Source organism: Vulpes lagopus, chromosome 24 (assembly GCF_018345385.1).
Source record: "Vulpes lagopus strain Blue_001 chromosome 24, ASM1834538v1, whole genome shotgun sequence".
Lineage (NCBI taxonomy): Eukaryota > Metazoa > Chordata > Mammalia > Carnivora > Canidae > Vulpes > Vulpes lagopus.
Window position 1 is genome coordinate 44,261,923 of NC_054847.1, and position 21,519 is coordinate 44,283,441.

Genomic DNA, 21,519 nt, shown 5'->3' on the forward strand with positions numbered 1-21,519 from the left:
TCAGATACTTAATCAACTGAGCCACCCAGGCTCCCAGAATTATGATTTTTAATTAAACTTTTTATTTGAGATAATCACATGTAATTATATAATATAGAGGGATCTCATGTACCCCTCGCCTAGTCTCCCTTAAGGTAATATCTTATAAAACTCTAGGACAATATCACAACCAGGTTATTGACACTGTTACTGTCAAGATAAAGAAGGTTTCCATTACTACAAGAATCCCTCATGATACTGTTTTATAGCCACATCTATCCTCCCTCCACTGAACTCCTGCCAAATCCCTAACCCCTGAAAACCAGTAATCTGTTCTCCATTTCTATATTTTGTCATTTCAAGAGTGCTGCATAAGTGGAATCACTCATATCACTCTTTGTAACCTGTTGGGATTGTGTTTTTTTCACTCAGCATAATTCCCTTGAGACTCATCTAAGGTATTGTGTTAATAGTTTGATCTTTTTTATTGCTGAGTGGTACTCCATTTATGGATGTACCACAGTCTGCTTAACCATTCAAACACCAAAAGACATTATAAAGATGCTATAAATACCTGAGTATAGTTTATGCAAACCTAAGTTCTCATTTCTTTTTTTTTTTAAGTTTTTATTTATTTATTCATGAGAGACACAGAGAGAAAGAGGCAGAGACATAGGCAGAGGGAGAAGCAGGCTCCATGTAGGATACCTGATGTGGGACTTGATCCTGGGTCTCCAGGATCATGCCCTGGGCTGAAGGCAAACACTTAACTGCTGAGCCACCTAGGCATCCCTAAGTTCTCATTTCTTTAGGAAAACTACCATGGAATGTAATTGTTAGATCTTATGGCTATTGCATGTTACCTTTAATAAGAAACAAAAACTCTTTTCAGAGTGGTTATACCATGCACGTACCCATCTGTATAATACATGAGAACAATTGATACTTCACTGTGGTTTTAATATGCATTTCCTTAATCATTAAGGATGTTGAACAGCTTCAACCCCATCTATACATGCTCTCAGATCTTTTGCTCATTTTCTCATTAAATTGTTTGGTGTTTACTGTTGAGTTTTAAGAGTTCTTTATATATTCTGGATAATAGCCCTTGGTCACATACATAGTTTGTAAATATTCTCTGTCAGTATATAGCTTGTCTTTTCATTCTCTTAAAAGGGTCTTCTTTTTTATAGAGCAAAATCTCTTAGTTTGATGAAGTCCAATTTATTAATTTTTCCTTATATGGATTATGGTTTCCGTGTGAAGCCTAACTCTTTTCCTAGCCCAAATCTCATAGATTTTTCTCTTACACTTTTCCTAAAAGTTTGAATCTGTGGTCTATTTTGAGTTAACTTTTATGTAAGGTGAAAGATTTTCATCAAGATTTTAAAAAACACAGCATGCCTACTTGATTTTCATAAGAAGGCAATGAAGAACATAATGCTCATGTGTAATACAGAATCCTAGCTTTCTGATTTGCAGAAGAAATGGAAAAATTTCCCTCTCCCATTAAGGTATCATAGCAATTAGGTAATAAAAGGGAAAAATGCAAATCCTAAAGTGTTCTCAGATTTTAAAATTTCTATATAGAATACAAAGGTGCAAGAAAACTGTAGATTTCCCTCATTTCACAAGCTGAATGTTCTAAAAAAGTCTTTCTTCCAGGGAAAACTCATGTGATCAATTACTGAATTGCATTACACAGTTCCATTTCAACTGAGCCAGTTGAAATGACTAAGCCAGTACGCTTAGTCTAAAATCATCCTTGATTTCTTTTTAAGAACTGTTTTTCGGGGATCACTGAGGGGCTCAGTGGTTTAGCGTCTGCCTTCAGCCCAGGGCGTGGTCCTGGAGTCCCGGGATCGAGTCCCGCATCGGGCTCCCTGCATGGAGCCTGCTTCTCCCTCTGCCTGTGTCTCTGCCTCTCTCTCTCTCTTGTGTCTCTCATGAATAAATAAATAAAATCTTAAAAAAAAAAGACATAACTTTTTCTAGTTAGAAAAGGTCTGAAAATACAGTAATGGAACTCAATAATTCACAAACACAGACATATATAGCACAAGTCAGACATCATATCTAACTGAAGTGTTATGTATCATTCAAAACAAGTCTGATATAACAGACATACAACAAGTGCGTTACACTAAGAGTTTGTGGAGGACACAATGATAATTCAGTACAACCTTCTATCCAAAGCACCGATTCTCAAAGTAACAATCCCAAAGAAAGCTCTGTCTAGAATAAACTTTAATGGTTCCAATTACTGAAACCATTCCAATTTACACAGCCCCAATTATTACAAAATGCTTTCCTTCTTTGAATCAAAATCAGTGAAATAAAAATTCCACCCTATGGCACTAGTTCTTCTGAGACAAGATGAAAAAAATAAATAATCTACACATTTAATGTAAGCCTATCAAAATACCACCAGCATTTTTCACAGAGCTAGAACAAACAATCCTAAAATTTGTATGGAACGGCTAAAGACCTCAAATAGCCAAAGCCTTGAGAAAGCAAAGCAAAGCCTGAGGCATCACAATTCCAGACTTCAAGCTATATTGCAAATCTGTAGTCATCAAGACAGTATGGTACTGGCAGAAAAACAGACACATAGATTAATGGAACAGAACAAAAAATTCAGAAATGGACCCATAAATATATGGGCAACTAATATTTGACAAAGCAGGAAAGGATATCCAATGGAAAAAAAGACAGTCTCTTCAACAAATGGTGTTGGGAAAACTGGAAGCAACAAGCAGAAGAATGAAACTGGATCACTTTTTTACACTATACACAAAAGGAAATTCAAAATGGATGAAAGACCTAAATGTTAGACAGGAAACCATGAAAATCCTAGAGGAGAACACAGGATTTGACATTCGCCATAGCAGCTTCTTAGACTCATCTCTGGAGGCAAGGGAAACAAAAGCAAAAATGAACTACTGGGTCTTCAGAAAAAAAGGCTTCTTGGGGTGCCTGAGTGGCTCAGTTGATTGAATGCCTGACTCTTGATTTTGGCTCAGGTCATGATCTCAGGGCTGTGAGACTGAACTCCACAACTAGTGTGGAGCCTGTTTAAGCCTGTCTCTTTCCCTATTCCTCTTCTTTTGCCTTTCACTCCCTCTCTGCTTTTCACTCTCTTCCTGTCTGGAAAAAAAAAAGGATAAAATGTTTCTGCATAGTGAAGGAAACAATTAACAAAACTTAAAGGCAACCTTCGCAATGGGAGATATTTGCAAACGACATATCTGATAAAGTGTTAGTATCCGAAACCCATCAAGACCTTATTAAACTCAACACCCAAAAAACAACTAATCCAGTTAAGAAATGGGACAGAAGACACGAATAGACATTTTTCCAAAGAAGACATACAGATGGCTAACAGACACATGAAAAGATGCTCAACACACTCATCAATAGGGAAATATAAATCAAAACTATAATGAGATATTACCTCACACCTGTCAGAATGGCTAACATTAATACAAGAAACAATGGATGTTGGAGAGGATGTAGAGAAGGGAACCCTGTAACACTTACATTCTTAGTAGGAATGCAAACTGGTGCAGCCATTCTGGAAAATGATATAGAGGTTCCTCAAAAAGTTAAAAATAGAACTACCCTATGATCCAACAATTGTACTACTGGATATTTAACCAGAGGATACAGAAATACTGCTTTGAAGGGACATGTGCATCTCTACCTTGACAGTTTTTCATTGTGCCAGTCTTAGGACACAGTTACCACACACACACACACACACACACACACACACACACACACACATTCCTCCACTTCTCAATCCACAGATTACCAGTTCTTCTTAAACCTTGAAATCCCTGCTAAAAATATGTATCCACTAACACAGATAGAAAGTACATGTCATTTACCATTTTTTATTGCATCTAAGTATTTCTTCTGTGATACTGACAAGGTATAAATGTTTTTACTGTTAAATTTATGTAAATATCCTGTAAAAATACTAAATTAAACTAGGAAGAAATTTCTACTATTTTTAAACAGTGGAAGAAAATCTTTTAAAATTATTACTGTTATTATGGCATATGCATAATAATATGCTAAACCCAGTTCTAGCTTAAACTCATCAAAAAGAACATGCAAATTTATGCTAATATTCGTTATTTCTTTCAGCATTGAATATGCCAGTTTGATTCAAGAATAACAGAGGTGCTAAGAAGCTTTGTATTTATCTCAAGTGTCTTTCAGAGAGGCTGATCAGTCCTGTGCTGATGAGGCAATTTCATTAGTTAAAAAAAGCAAAGTTGAGTTCATGGCTTCTTTTCCAGAGTCTTTATTTATTTATTTATTTTTAGATTTTTAATTTATTTATTCATGTGAGACACAGAGAGAGAGGAAGAGGCAGAGGCAGAGGGAGAAGCAGACTCCATGCAGGAACCCTGATGTGGAACTCAATCCCAAGACTCCGGGATCACGCCCTGAGCCAAAGGCAGATGCTAAAACACTGAGCCACCCTGGTGTCCCCAGAGTCTTGACTGCTCCAGAAATTCCTCAAAACTTAGAATAATGCCCATCTCACTTGGCAAATATGTAGAAAATAAGACTGAGAAGCTATGTAAATTATTAACATTTAACACAGTTAAAGCCATGTAAAATGAAATGATGTTAACACATTGGTCTCATACATATTTAAGAAAAAAATCCAAAAGAAAACAGAATGATATTCCTTGTGTTTGTAAGCACAGCTATTATCTATAATAAACAAGTCATTAACTCTAATTTAAAATTTATGTTTTACTGTTTTCTAAGGAAGCTCTTCACCAGCTTGAATAATATTCTAATAACATTTTATTGTTGAGAAAGCATGTGTCTGCTAGAGGCCCTAATCAACTAATTTTCTCTAATGACAGCTGAACTCTGGCTATAAGGGTACAATCTTTTTTTTTTCTCATTTTTATAATAAACATCCTCTGTTGCAGCATTGTAGCAATCATATATCTAGTCTCACGACCTGAACCTGGGCAAGTCCAATGCGTCTTAAACATTCACCTTACCTTTTTGATGATAACTGGGTAGTTAACTGAACCGCTTCAAAAGCACACATCACAAGAACAAAGGGGATTAAAATCTGTTCAAAAGGATAACAAAACAACAAACCATGCCATGGGTAGCTGAAACTTTTGAAAAACTTAAAAATGAATGCTATTTTTGCTTATAGCAATACTTCAACTTCTCAAATTTTACCTATATTAGTGAAGAGCAAGCTCTGAAATAAAAGCATGACATCAATGACATACAGAATATTGATGAAATGGATTTAAAATCTACATCAATAGCATATGTAATAAAAAAAGATAAATATCAACTCTCATTCTAAATAAAACCTCATAGAAATTTCTGTTCTAACTTATTATAATTAATGACCATGTTCAAATGATTCTAAGAGAATATGAGAGGCACAGAATGCCCAAATCAAATAATTTACAGAATCTAGTAATTTGATTCACAGATCCCTGAACCCATCTGGTCACTTGATACTATAACTCTACAAACATGATTCAGCTGCTCTGCCATTCTGTTTTGTTCAATTATCTTAATATAACTTTATTTCTGAGTATACAAAATTCACACCCACTGTAAAAAATTTATTAAGAAATTAAGAAAGGTATATTATAATTTATACTCGTTGAAAATCCATAATCCAGATGGATATCTGGATCAACACTTGATATTTTGAGATACTGCTTTCTAATAACCAATTGAAAATATATATATATATACTTGATGTCTAATAAGAAAGAAAAAAGATATGCAAAAGGAATGATGTTCAAGACTGTAAGATTCCTTCAAGTGAAGGACATAAGGCTAAAATAGAGTTTGGGAGAACCTTCACTTTGGCCACATCAGTCAAAAAAAGCATCCAGTGCATTATGTCATTAAAGCTCTGAATGAGGCTGGAGAGTGAAGATCTAGTATTCTAATTTAAACTTTTGTTTTTTACTATTTTCTTATTTTTAATGAAAGGCCAATGGTTTCCAAAAGAGTAAGAAAAGAACTACTACCATTAAAAAAATAATTGAAAATTAAAAAAATAATGCATATTTTAAAATAACTCAGTAGGTAAAAAAATAAAAATAAATAAAAATTTACAAAATAACTCAACAGAAACTGGAACATGAGGAAACATCTTTTTAGCATTTCCTAAGATTATATTTGTATTAATGCAGTAACAACAACAAAAAAAAAGGATATTGGCCCAATTAAGAAACACATACTTAAAAAAAAAAAAGAAACACATACTTTTGATAATTAGTATGTATATGATCTGAACAGAAGGTAATTAGATTTTAGGCAAATATATACTAACTACATTAAATGTGCCAGGCACTGTGGTAAGACAGGCATAATGATGCTAAAGAAGGAAAGAACATGAATTATATTCCACAGGAGTGTGAACCTCCAAAGCTGAGGAATTTGCCATTATCTTGGTTTTGTCAGCACCTAGCTGGTGCCTGCTGCATTATTGAATGTAAGCATTCAGTGATGAATTTGTGGAGTGAATCAATCAATTCTAGGTACACGGATTATGAGAAAAGATTGTAACATGTGGGCAGTCTTGTGGGGAGCACATAGAATCTTTGGGGGCACTGCAGTTCTGATCTGTACTGCCCTTCCCTACAGGCCTGAGTCATCTGTGATAGGACTTCCAGGACTTATTCAGAATCTGTACTCCGTAGAATTTAAATGGGCTTAAGGATAAAGCAAAATGGTTAACTATATTTTGGAGTAAAGCTAAAGGGTCCCACCTCCCATTCAGCATTGTCTGTGAAGGTATCTTCTTTCCCTGCTATTTCACTCTATCAGAATGATTTTATAGTCTTAAAGTCATGTAATGGTACATAATCTTAATGTCACAATGAATCGATAATCTTAAACAGTATCTTAAGTAAATAAGAAAATAAGAAAACTAACCTTCCACATCATCAGGGCTCCCATCATATAAGGACTAAACACAGTCAGAAAGCAATAGACAGAGGCAAGATCAAAGCTAAGGAACCAACATAAAGAAAAAAAATTTTAGAATTCACATTGTAACTTTAAAATAATGTTCTATTACAAAGGATGTCTAAACTAACTTTCTGAAAACTACTCTTACTAAAACACAAGCAAATATCGTACCAAGAATATTAGAAAGCCACTAAAATGATTGGGGTAGATCTATATGTGCTGATACATACCACTCTCCAAAATATATCCTTTGCTATAAAAAGCACAGTACAAAACAAAATCCTAACTTGTATTATCTTTTATTATAAATATGCTGTTTTCTTTTTAAATTACCTGTTAACAGAAGCTATGTTCCCAGTTCCAAAAAATGCTGTCACTAAGAAGAAAACCTAAACAGAGTTAAGGAAATGCCAAAACAAGTCAGAATTCATACAAATTTCTCCTTCATTTAGAAAATATATGCCTAGGGATCCCTGGGTGGCTCAGCGGTTTAGTGCCTGCCTTTGGCCCGGGGTGTGATCCTGGAGTCTCAGGATTGAGTCCCGCATAGAGCTCCCGGCATGGAGCCTGCTTCTCCCTCCTCCTGTGTCTTTGCTTCTCTCTCTCTCTCTCTCTATCATAAATAAATAAATAAATCTTTAAAAAAAAAAAAAAAAGAAAGAAAAGATATGCCTATCCTACCACGAGCATACATTGATTTTTAACCTGTGCATTTGGCCATAAATTGTTATAAGTGAATGTTCCATTATATCTCCTTGCAAATGCATTTTGAAGAACCAGACTGAAGAAGCAAAATGTGCTAAGAACAGGAGGCATGGGAGCTTATCCTCACTTGTCATTTTTCTTTTCTCTAGCAGAAACGAGTCAGAGTATTGTTATCTGTAGTTGGCCACTGATGGTTTTTTAATAAGAGAACAGGAACCTAGTGGATCAGACAGATATTTTCAGGAGAAATACTGTTTCATTTTATATACACTTCCTCTGTGCCTACTACATGTGAAACGTGTCAGGATCTTTGGAAGACTCAGAAGGAAATAAGATACCATATTCTCCAATAATCCAACAGAGAATGAGACATGAGAAAACTTTAGACATCTTTTTGACACTTTGTAAGCTCGCATTGATTTGTTTTAGTGCAGTAATAAAAGGCAAATATTAATCTATTGGTGTCTAAGAACTAACTGCTAGGAAAATACTGTCTGGCCCATTGAAAGCACTTAATGAGTGTCAGCTATTTTATTATTACACAAAAGTGGTAAAGAATTATGACAACTTTCAGTGAAAAAGTGGCATATGAGTTGGTGACTTGGACCTCAAATGTACTCATGGATCTATTCATTCAAGCAATGAACTAACCAACCAACATTTATTGTGTCTAGTGTATGTCAGAGGCAGAGTCAGGCACCAAGAATATAAATATGAATAAAAGAGTCTCAAAGTGCTCATAAGTTAACTAAGATTATGGTGATCTATAGAAGTTTACGAGAGGCATTTTAAGGTAAACAGGGGAAATAAAAGACATAATCAGGAAACATTAAGAGCTGTGGTAGAAGCTTAGGGTTTATTGAAGGATACAGTGAAAGATAAAGCAGGAATACAGATTGGTGGCATATTAATAAAAAGCCTTGAATTTTACTGTGGAGACAATGAAAAGCCAGCAAACATCTTAGGTGAGTGATACAAACAAACACCAGAGACAGTGAGATATTCAAATCAGGGAGATAAATAATTATAGGCAGGAAATAAAACTGGGAAGCTATTTCGGTAGTTGATGTGAGGGGCAAGGAAGATCTGCACTGGTGCAGTGGGAGCAGAAATGGAAGAGGGGAGACAGTGGGACTTTAGAACTGGACAAGTAGTTAAAATATGACAAGTGTGATGGTCTGGATGACAAGGGATATGGCCTCCAGAGAGAGACTTTGGGGAGGGGTGGGCGGTTGTTAGTCAGTTTGGGACATATATTTGGTGATGTCCAGCAGAATATTGGACATATGGCTTGTGAGGTCAAGAGAGGCCAAGGCTGGAGAAGTAAATCTCAGAGTTGCTGGCACAGAGGTGTCAGTCAAAGCTATAGGAGAGGGTGATAATATCTAGGCAGCATCAGAGAAGGTTAAGGAAAAGGTAGAGCTTGGAGAAGAACATCATTCAAGATCAGACAAGGATACAGTACATTTTAGTGAAGGAGAATAGAGATAATACAAAAGCTAAGAGAACCTGGAACATGTCCTGGAGGTAAAGGAAAAAGAAAGTGAAGTCAACAGAGTTGAATGTTATCGTGGTCAAATAAAACTGAAGACCAGACTGTGCAGTCAGGGTATAGCCGCAGCAGGGACATCTGACAGATTTAGAGCACTACTGTGTGCCACACTACCATGGGCCAGGTACTTCTCAAGGCTGAAGGATATAGTATCTAGATGGGGAGAAAATGGTAGCAGCAACTACAGATTTTTCTTTCAAGGAGCTTGGTAGTAAACAAAAAAGATGAGATGAAATTATACTTTAGGGATGCAGGGTTTAAGGGAAGAAGTGTTGATTAGCAGAGGGTGAGTGTAAGGACTCTGCAAAGAGACAGAGAGCAAATCTAAGGGCAGAAGCAAGAGGAGGGAAGGAGAGTACCACGCTAAGTTCAGAGGAAATACCTCCCGAGAATTTCTTTTTTTTTTTTTAATTTTTATTTATTTATGATAGAGAGAGAGAGAGAGAGAGAGAGGCAGAGACACAGGCAGAGGAAGAAGCAGGTTCCATGCACCGGGAGCCGGATGTGGGATTCGATCCCGGGTCTCCAGGATCGTGCCCTGGGCCAAAGGCAGGCGCCAAACCGCTGCGCCACCCAGGGATCCCTGAGAATTTCTTGAAGCTGGTCAGCCAGCCTTCCCAAAGTGAGACTTTATTTTGCCATATTGTCTTTCAAACTTCTGACAGTAAGAACTTCCACACAATACTGCCTCTGAGGTGGTCCAAAAACCTTGTCAGGTAGATGTTATAGAACATGAGTAGAGTATAAAATACACATAAAAAGTACAAACCAAACTCATATTAGTGGTTTCTTCTGGATGAGGGAGATTAGAGTGGAGTTGGAAATTGAAAAAAACTTTAGCTGTGATGTTTTAATTTTTTTTTAATGTGTGACACGTGACCAAATATTAATTGTTGATCTCCTGGATGGTGGGAATACACACATATACATTCACTTGTTATATCATTCTGTGTGCTTTTCTACAGTTTTGATATTTTTTAAAAACATGGACTGTATGAGAAAATTATGGTTGAGAGAGGCGGGTTAAATGGCCTCCATCCAAGTGGTCATGATTAAGTGAGCAGGCGAAGTTATCTTCTTCTTCCACTAAGTGGGCAGTTGCAGTGCCTTAAAAGTCCAAACAAAGGATACAAGGAAAAAAGCCCTCCGGATGTCATCCAGATAGAGATGTCGAAACTGGGTTATATCAAGATTACAGGTGAACTGGAGACTGGTGACCTGTGAGACAATAAGAAATACATGAACACACAAGAAGAGTTCACTTACTTTTACCCTCAAAGGCAATCTTCTAGTCTGGTACAATAGCTAGAAAGTTATCCTGTACTGACAAAAGAAATTAATAAAGCTATTCTTATAGTTTAATTACATCTTATTAAAATCTGCCGAAAGGTAGAATATGTTGCTAATAATATTGAACAGAGTTGTAGTATTGCTGGAGAACCAGGCTTTTCTTAATCCTATATAAATGCTTCACTTTTAAATCCCTATATAACTCCTACCTTTTTGAAGTCCTGATTTCTCAGAGTCCTGATCTTCTAAAACCCAGCTATGGTATTATATTAACAAGGCATGATAAAATCAAATATTTTTGTTTCTTTGTTCTTCTGTTAGAAATTATTTTCTCACTACACAAATGCAAAATATTCCTATTTTTGGTAAAATAGAAAGTCACTCAATTCCAACAAGAAGGATGTATTTTTGCTTAACCCCCTCACCCCAAAACAGAAAAACTCAGTTTAAAGGGAGACCTTCCTCTTCCTCTACTATCCATGTAATTTTCCAGTAATTCTTTGGATGTTTTAATACTCCTTTTTATAGAAAGAAATATCTGTTTTACTTTAAAAAACACAATTTAAAAAATGACACAATGGGGATGCTTGGGTGGCTCAGCGGTTGAGTGTCTGCCTTCGGCTCAGGGCATGATCCTGGGATCTGGGATCAAGTCCCATATTGGGCTCTCCGCAGGGAGCCTGCATCTCCCTCTGCCTGTGTCTCTGCCTCTCTCTCTATGTCTCTCATGAATAAATAAATAAAATCTTTAAAAAAAAATGACACAATGAATCTCATTTTTAGATTTAATATTTATTCAATATTAAAATTTTAGTATTTACTATTATGGACAATCTGACCATTTACTTGAATCTGATCAAAACTGTTTTCATGTAGTTTTAATATTCCAGGGCTGAATGTTAAAAACCAGTAATTATTTAAATACTTAAATAAAGTTTCTTCATTATTGAAATTAATTTTTCTAAATTACCAATTACTCTGTAAGCTCAACTGGAACCAGTTATGGATGGATCAAGGGATCGACCATGAAGGTGTTTTTCTGCAATATTCATTTTATCTGACCTCAGTAAAACTGTAAATATTCTATCACCAATTGCTTATAATTACCTTCAGTTCTAAAATAAAGGCAAGAGACATCAATTTAACTTTATAGCTCAGCATGATAAATGCGTCCTTAAAATTTACCTGGCTTTTAGCCAATTCAAAGTGTACTATGTTGAATAAACAGCCTAAGATTTGGACTGAGGCCACAATCACTACGGGGGCAGAATAAGCAATCCGGACCAGGACTACTAGAAAGACAAAAGCAACACTGAAAACACAAATGTTACCTTATGATCAAATTCATGAATTGACTTGTGACAACATAAATATCCTTGTGACTATAATAAATGGAAGGAAAGAAAAATTAGACATGAAAACAAAGGAAAATAAGATAGAGAGCATTCTTTCTCCTCCACTCCTTCACCTACATTGATGTTTTTGTACATTAGCGATTCTCAAATAATCTCTAAAAAAGCCCAACCTATTTAAAGCCTATAAAAAGAATAAAAATCACACTTTTCTGCTGTAAATCAACAATTTTCTTATAAACTAATTAACTTAATTATTAATAATTAGCTTAATTATGACTGCCTTAAGTGGTACATAGTTTTTAATGAAATAACACTGCAACTTCCTTATAGAATAGGGAATATTTTAATATTCTCAAATAAATGCAACAATGATTTTGACAAACTACCTTCTGTCTATAGGAAACACCGGATTGCTGCAGAGTTTCTTGTTCCATCTGTATCCAGACAAACATTAAGCATGACAATACTAATGGAAAGAGAGCTTCATACCTAAGGGGAAAGGAGGTTTGGGATGGAAGTGGGAGGGTAGAAAAGAAAAAAAATCATAAAATAAGTAAAAATGCAAATTTATCATAAGAAGTCTTTCTCAACATTAAAACAACCTTGATAATACTTCTTGTTACAATATCACAAAATTTAAAATTTCTAGGCCTTCCAGAAGAAGAAAGTGGGAAAGGAACATTTGAATATGAACTCCAGCACCATCTTTTTTTGAAATTTATGGAATCTTGAGATTATAATTTTAAAAGAGATATTTAAACCATTTATAAAGTAAACAACAAATACATAAGAAAAAAAGAAAACATTAAGACAAAGGTATAAAGATAATGCCTGAGTCAAAATCATTAATTATAGAGCAAGACCAATGTCCCAAATTTTTTAAAAAATGGATGCAATACAGAACTAAATCTCTGAGAAAGAAAAAAGAGAGAGGGTGCCAATAAACACATGAAAATATATTTGACCTTACTGATAATTGATATGGAAACCAGAACAATAGGAAGATACCATATTCACTTACCACATTTATCTATTAAAAAAGAGTAACGTCAACAAGAGTACAATGAAAACTAACTCTCATACTCTCTCTATAAGAATAAACAGTTTCTGGAAGGCAATCCAACACTCTGCATCAGGAATCTCAAAAATATTTATATACTATAATCCAATAATGTCACTTCTAGGAATTTACCCTGAGAAAACAATACAATATGGGCACTAGAATTATCAAATGAAGATGTCTGTTGTAATACTGTTTCAGAACGAAAAAACCAAAACCAAAAACAAAAACAGGAAACAAGTGAGGGAGTGATTAAATGATGTATAGTACAGCTCTAGGCTAGTACAATGTGGACATTAAATATGTTGACAAAGGAGAAATGTTCATGAGATAAGATAGTGACAGAAGTCTTTTCTAAACGTCTTCCAGCCTAGTTGGGGATAAATGTGCCACCCTTGTAATCCCTCAAATACTCTATTATGGTTCTCACATGATTTTATTTTATTTTTAAAGATTTTATTTATTTGAGAGCAAGTGAGAGAGAGAGAGAGAGAACGAGTTGGCGTAGGGGGAAGGGCAGCGGGAGAGGGAGAAGCAGACTCTCCGCAGAGCAGGGAACCAGACATGGGGCTTGATCCCAGACTCCGAGATCATAACCTGAGCCAAAGGCAGACACTTAACTGACTGAGCCACCCAGGCACCCTAATTCTCACACAATTTTAATCACATGTTCACTGACACGCATTTCCCACAAGTTTATAAAAGCTCTGACTCTGCCAGTTTTGTCACCACTGCAGGCCCAGCCAACAATAAATATTTGCTGAGGGAGTTACTTAAGGGGAAGTTAAAACAAAATCAAACTAACCAAACCAAAACAAAAACTTTATTTCTCTCAACTTTTTCAACTATTGAACTCTATTCTATTTAGCACTACTTCCGGGGATCCCTGGGTGGCGCAGCGGTTTGGTGCCTGCCTTTGGCCCAGGGCGCGATCCTGGAGCCCCAGGATCGAATCCCACGTCGGGCTCCCGGTGCATGGAGCCTGCTTCTCCCTCTGCCTGTGTCTCTGCCTCTCTCTCTCTCTCTCTCTCTCTCTCTGTGTGACTAACATAAATAAATACAAAAAAAAAAATTATTTAGCACTACTTCCTAAACATGAGAAGCAAAAGAAGCAAGATACTTTAAACTCTATCACTGATCATAAAAATAAAAACTGAAGACCAGGCAGAGGAAGTATCTGGATTTAATAAAGCCACACAAATCACTTGGCATATAAGATGTAGAATGCCCAAGCATATGGACAGATAATATATATATGTGAAAACCTCAGTAAAACAGGTACAGAAAATTATACAAAGCCCTACCATTTTTGACCTATGAAAATAGCAGTTGGTGTTCTTATTTAAAAATGAAAATACCAAATACTGTGCCGGATGTGATGAACTAGGACCCCTCATTGGTTGCTGGTAATATAAACTGGCACTGTTCTGAAGACAAAAGTAAAAAAAAAAAAAAGAATTCATACTCTATGGCCCCCCTATACTACATGTGAGAAATGAACAAAGGAAATAATCTAAACTATGTGGAAAGATTGTGCACAAAAACATAACTCAAAATATTATTTATGATAATAAAAAATAGAAATAAAGTGATCAAAAATAGAAGAGTGGCTAAATAAATCAAGGTTCATCACCTCACAGAATACTAAATGTCCATTAAAATGATGGTTAGGAAGCCTATGAGCCACCTAGGACAACATTTCTAAAATAATGTTAGGTAAGGGACACCTGGCTGGCATAGTTGGTTAAGCATCTGACTCTTTTTGACTCAGGTTGTGACCTCAGGATTGTAAGGTTGGGCTCCACACGCAGTGTGGAGTCTCCTTGTGACTCTCTCCCATTCACTCTGCGTCTCCCCACTGCACTTCTGAGCACTAATTCTCTCTCTAAAATAAATAAATAAATCTTAAAATAAAATAATGTTAGGTAGAAAAAAGATATAAACTAGTACATGGACTATGCTATGTTAAAAAGACAATTACAGATTACAGGGGTAGGGTTAATAGGTGATTTTCCTCTTTATCCCTAGTTTCCAAAATGTGATCACTGCTATTTTTACAATGATTTAAAAAAAACTGAAAAACAAATGTTAATTTAGAATGCCTGTATCCTAGATGTTCTTTAAAATTTAGTTCAACTTCCACAGGAGTCTTTGATGGCACCATGTTCCTCTACTCAAATTCTTTCTCTAGGCATTCTTTTTATCTTATAATTCCCAACTAATTAAGTCACAATAACTTAACTGTTGCATTCTGTAATTGCCTAATACTGTAAAATAAAGTCCTTATTTTATAGCAGCTTACAACTCTATTATACACGTGGGGTAAGCTAATTGTTCTGCCTGTTTGTCTAGCTTTCAGGACACGAGAGAAAAAACAACTGTTGATTAATTGAATCAAGAAAGAGTATGCTCTAAGCAAAAGTGGACCATGATTTTTAAAAAATATTTGCAGTTACATATGAAAGTATTCTTTCTTAATATATGAAAACATAAATTTCATAGTTCTACAAATAGTGCTACTGATTTATTTCCTTTCAGAAACTATAAGCTATGATAATTTTCATTTGTAAAATGTAGATGAATATATCTGATAAAGACATCTTCCTATGGGACTTTATTTCTTCAGACTATCAATATCTTGTATAAAATCTGCATATCTGAATTAATACACTGAGATACCAATAAAATGTCATCACAGACTCAGAGTGTATATAGTAAAACTTTACAAAATTAGGATCTACTAGTTTGGTCTCTGCAAATTCAACAGGGCAGAAAAGGCATTAGCTTTGTATTATAGTTTGTTAAGCAAAGGGATGATATAAATACAATTTCAGTGAGAAATGTTTAACAATCTTAAGAGAACTATTTTCAAGCATTACAATAGCTTCTATTTGCATAAAAATAATGAAATGTTGATTAAAATGAATCTTCTTGGGATCCCTGGGTGGCGCAGCGGTTTAGTGCCTGCCTTTGGCTCAAGGGCGTGATCCTGGAGACCCAGGATCGAATCCCATGTCGGGCTCCCTGCGTGGAGCCTGCTTCTCCCTCTGCCTGTGTCTCTGCCTCTCTCTCTCTCTGTGACTATCATGAATGAATAAATAAAATCTTAAAAAAAAAAATAAAAAAAATAAAAAAATAAAATGAATCTTCTTTATTCATTAAATCAAGGATACACTGTTAGAATTCAGAATTACTATTACTGTATTTCTGTAAAGTAATAAAACTGCATTTCTTTTAAATAGCCTATAATTCTGACTGTTCACTAATTTACATAGAGAACCCCCAGATTGTCCAAATAGTGATGTAGAATAATAAAGTGGACTATCAGTTTTGCAAAACTGATTTGACATTGAAAACTGTACTAACTGAAATTGTCAGACTGTGCTGTTTTAGGCTATCTCTGTTGCATTTTCTCTAAAGGTAAATATACCTTCACAGAAGACATGAATGATATTTCTGATGTTGAATGATATTTCTTAATACATTCATTAATAAGGTCATACTCATTACTACTGTTCTGATTTTACACATGAGTTTTTGCTTTTTAGATTTTCTTAAAATAAATTTACTTATGGAAATATGCTTTGGTATCTTTATGACTATGAAATTGAGGATTTTTTTAAAAATTTTATTCATAAAAAAAAAATTATTCATTTACTCATGAGAGACACAGAGAAAGAGAGAGAGGCAGAGACACAGGCAGAGGGAGAAGCAGGCTCCATGCAGGGAGCCTGACGTGGGACTCGATCCCAGGTTTCCATGATCACGCCCTGGACTGAAGGTGGCGCTAAACAGCTGAGCCACTTGGGCTGCCCTGAAATTGAGAATTTAAAACACTATAATATTTATCCCCAATGTACGCTACATGATTAGCTCATTATATATGACCAAATATTTTTTCACTCAAAATTCAACTTCAATCATCCTTCTTCTTTCTTCCTTCCTCTCTAACCTAGTAAACCAGATCTATTTATATATTTCTTAAATCTTCTGTATTCTTTTAAATGTGTTTATTGCTTTAGAATGTGAAGGCTCAAAAAGAAAAGGGTTTAGTGTTTATTAAGGGACTGTGTAGAAGTTGGCAAATATTTCTGGACCCTCTCAAACACATATCTTCTTAAGGCAACCTCTAGAGAATATTTCTTAATGAAACTCGTGGGTCACCCCAAAATGGTGAGTTAAAATACAAATTATTTTTTTGCCTTCTTATCTAGACTAAAAACTAATTCATATAAAGTTTGATAGATTCTGACTGTAACTAAATTATTTATTTTGAAATTTCACCAATAACAGGGCAAAGTGAAGTTCCGTTTTTGTTTTTAAGTAGGCTCCACACCCAATATGGAGCCCAACACAGGGCTTGAACTCACAACCCTGAGATCAAAACTGGGCTGAGATCAAGAGTTGGACACTTAAATGACTGAGCCACCCACACGCTCAGAGAGTGAACAGTTTTAAAGTTTGATTCTGTTTATCACTCTTAAGAAACTGCTGATAGACTCCAAGTTTTATTTCAAAGTTTAAAGTTTTAAGTCTCAAAGAAAGCCTCCCTTAAAATCTTATTAGGTAACTGTTGAAAATTTCCATGTTGTTTACACTACTTCTTCACATCTATGTTTCAGAACTGGTTAGGCAGGGAGAAAGGAAGGTAGGAGGTGTATGGAGCTTTTTTAAGAGAAAGTTTCATACCACACTGGATCATATCTTATCTGAGGACTACAAGAACTCCTGCAGCTTAGGTCCACTTAGAATGTTAGGGTCCATTAAGAAAAGATTTTTAAGAACATCGTTCTAATTCTGAGTTAGGGCAACTAAGTTTCCCAAAGAACGAACCCAAGTCTAGGACTCAAATGGCTTTACAAAATCATCTAAAGTGGGAATAATCTGTTGATAGCACAATGGTGAAACCCTAGGTTTAGTCTAGTTGGGATTAAGAAACTGTGTTTGGGCCAAATTTTGAACTATCTATGAGTGGTGGTAATTTGATTTGTTCTATACAATGTTGTTACAAGGTACACATTTCTCACCCTCATAAACATTTAAGTAAGGATGAAATAAAATTCAAGCAAGTGAAAAATCCTTTTCTTCAAAGAAGATGGGGAGATTGTATCACTGTTCACTGAAATCTAGAGAACACTTGCAGATCTATCCCAAATTACGCTGCTAGTTTTGTTTTTGTTTTGTAAGAAAATTTAAATCTGGGACGCCTGGGTGGCTCAGTGGTTTAGTGTCTGCTTTCAGCCCAGGACTTCGATCCTGGAGTCCTGGGATCGAGTCCCACATCGGGCTCCCTGAATGAAGCCTGCTTCTCCTTCTGCTTATGTCTCTCTCTCTCTCTCTGTGTCTCTCATGAATAAGTAAATAAAATCTTTAAAAATGGATTCTTTAACTTTTGGGAAAATATTCTGAAAGTTTCTGAATCAAAAGGAATATCTGGACTAGGATATATTTAAGAGTAAAAAGAAAAAGAAAATATATTCAAGTAAGTGAACAAATCAAGGTGTGATTTGAAATACATGGAAGAAATGTAACAAAGCCACAGTTCTTTTAAGACACTGTTTGAGACTTCAAATTCCTACATAATCAATCAGAACTTTCTAATACTGTAGTGAAATGACATTTTAGCAGCTTCAGGAAGTAAACAGAAAGACAAAGACAACATGCAATACTATGAAAATAAGAAAAAGAAAACAAAATTTAAGATCAAGTCATACACAGTTCTTATGAAATAGACAATACTTATGATTTATTCCTCAAGATTTGTATATTTTTCATTTCCAGAGGTAAAATATTCAAAGAGAAATGTCAATATCATTTAAAACGTGCCACTAAAAATTAAATTTTAAAAACAGTTTATACCCTGTGCTTAGCAGTAGGTAGGCTGACATCCAGGAAAGAAGTATGCTAAACAACCGCTCAAAGAGACTTGTAGGACTCAGTAGTGGTAGGACGAAGGAAGAGGCTGCAATAAAACAAAGCAGGACAGTGTCATTATGACATACACAAACACAGTGTATATGCATTTAGAAGTACTGATTCTAGTGTCATTTATAGAATTGTTTCTATGACCTCTCAAAATGGGCTATACTTGCCCTAACCATTTTTGTGGAAATCTGAAACTTCACATTAAAAAAAAAGATTTTATTTATGTATTTATTTATTTTAGAAAGAACAATGAGCAAGTGAGTGGAAGAGGAGCAGCAGGAGAGGGAGAGGGACAAACAGACTCTGTGCTGAGTATGGAGCACTACGACATGGGGCTTGATTCTACAACCCTGAGATCATGACCTGAGTGGATATTAAGAGTTGGGGGCCTAACCGAATGAGCCACCTAGGCGTCCCTGAAACTTCACATTTTTAATTCAAATTACATTTCATTATTTTACCACCTTTTGCTCAGATTTTCTGAATTTTGTCTAGTCTTGCTCACTGTAATATTAACCCCTAAATGAGTAATTTGTTATTTGCTAATAAAAATAATAAAAAATGTAATACAAAATATTGTTCCAGAGTTAGCAAATTTTCTCTTAATTAAGAGAAGGCATTTAGTCCACAGACAACTTATTCCTCAGAAATTGCTTTTTCCTAACCTCCTTCTCCTCTTCCTAAGTTTTCCCACTGTGAAGTATGCACTGAGAGTGGTAGTGTGCCACCTAGAAAATGAAAAACAGGAAAGTATTTCCCCACATATGAGGGTTGTAGTAAGAGTAATCTTAATAAATGAAGGAAACCTTCCCCACAGGACAAGAAAGCAAGTACTTCAATAGGAGAGCCACAAAACATAAACTCCTCATTTCTATATTAGGAAGGAAAAATGCCTAAGTTCCCCATCACCCTAGTTAGGCAGGAAACACGTATGGAATTAAATGCTCTTGAGTATGGAGACAGATGACTTGGGATGAAACTCTGGCTGATTCATTTATTAACTATTTAACTACAGGGCAAGTTTATGAACTCATCTAAGTAGTATTCCTAGCTGTCAAGTAGAAAACATAAATAAGTTGTTGTGAGGTTTAAATACAACTTTACCTGTAAAATGCCCCTTGAACATAGTGTGAGGGATACAGTAGGTGCTTAGTAAATGTTAGCTGCTGTTATTATTACTAATCAAAATCTACTAATAAGTTAAATTTAAAGACAATCTCATTCAAAACAAAGTTACTGCAAGATGTAAGAATCTGAATGTTATATTGATAGTCCCTTTGACAAATACCTTCTCTTTTTCAGGTGTGATAGTCCAGTACTGTTATCAGCAGATACATATTTTAACAGAAAAAAGTGACACATTAAAATTTATTATAAAAGCCAGCCCAAATGAGACATCTTCTGTAAAACTCTATTTTCTATCCTTGTTTTACTTTTGTCTAAAAAATTGATGAGGTGATAGAGGGAGAAATAAGAGTCCCCGTTCTGAATGACATATGTTAGAACAAGTTTTATAACATTTAATCCATTTGGAGATCACAGCACATTAGCAAAAAGTGCTCATTGGAACTAGACTATGGTAAATCAGTGCCTGGAAGAGATTTCTGGAGATACTGCTGATCTACCTCTGAGTCAACTATTTCACACCTTACAGCATTTGGTAGGCATCCTCTAGTAGTACCTATCTCTCTGAGTCTCAAGGATGAAATGTCTTATCTAAAATATATGCTTAGCCCAGAAGTAAACCCTCATATACACAGTCAACTAATATTTGGCAAGGGAGCCAGTAACACTCAGTGGGGAAAGGATAGTCTCTTCAACAAATGGTGTTGGGAGAACTAGATAACCACATGCAGAAAAATCTTACACCATTCACAACAATTAATTCAAAATGGGTTAAAAAGTCAAGCATAAAACTCTTTGGTGAAAATATTAGGATAATATTAAGAATAACACTGATCTCAGCAATTTTTTTTGATATGATACCCAAAACACAAGGAACAAAAGCAAAAATGAACAAGTGGGACTATATGAAATGAAAAATTTTGCATGTCAAAAGAAACAAGCAATAAAATGACAAGGCAACCTGTGGAAGAAGACAAAATATTTGCAAACCATATATCAGATAAGGGGTTAATATCCAAAATAGATAAAGAACTCATATAACTCATTAACAAAAAATGCAATTCAATTAAAAAATGGACAGAGGAACTAGATAGATATTACTCCAAAGAAAACATCCAAATGGCCAACAGGTGCATGAAAAGATCACAGAATCACTAGTAATCACTAATCATCACAGAAATGCAAATAAAAACCACAATGAGATATCACCTCACATCTGGTAGAATGGCCATTATAAAAGAAACAAAAATAGAAAATAACCAGAGTGGACAAGGATGTATAAGAACTGCAAGCCTTGTGCACTGTTGGAGGAAATGTAAAATGATGCAGTCACTATGGATATAGTATGGAGATTCCTCAAAAAATTAAAAATAGAACTACTATATTATCCAATGATCCCATTTCTGGGTATTTATCCAAAAGAACTAAAAATAAGATCTTGAAGAGATACCTACATGCTCATGTTTACTGTAGCATTATGCACAATAAGCCAAGACATGGAAATAAGCCAAGACATGTGACAAGGGTCATTATACTTAGTA

At 35.2% G+C, this 21,519-nt stretch overlaps 1 protein-coding gene across 5 annotated transcripts in view; it reads right to left on the reverse strand.

The window, feature by feature from the left end:
* Positions 1-21,519, reverse strand: part of PIGN (phosphatidylinositol glycan anchor biosynthesis class N) — a 106,487-nt gene that overhangs the window by 11,661 nt on the left and 73,307 nt on the right. For 4 of the 5 annotated variants that reach the window (XM_041739783.1, XM_041739779.1, XM_041739780.1 and 1 more), the window contains 7 exons: positions 18,788-18,890; positions 12,255-12,357; positions 11,845-11,895; positions 10,355-10,441; positions 7,300-7,355; positions 6,931-7,006; positions 5,013-5,086 (listed from right to left, as the gene is read on the reverse strand). In XM_041739783.1, coding sequence (XP_041595717.1) covers positions 5,013-5,086; positions 6,931-7,006; positions 7,300-7,355; positions 10,355-10,441; positions 11,845-11,895; positions 12,255-12,357; positions 18,788-18,890 — 550 coding nt within the window. The remainder of the gene's footprint in view (positions 1-5,012; positions 5,087-6,930; positions 7,007-7,299; positions 7,356-10,354; positions 10,442-11,844; positions 11,896-12,254; positions 12,358-18,787; positions 18,891-21,519) is intronic. The other variant, XM_041739782.1, reaches the window with a different exon arrangement.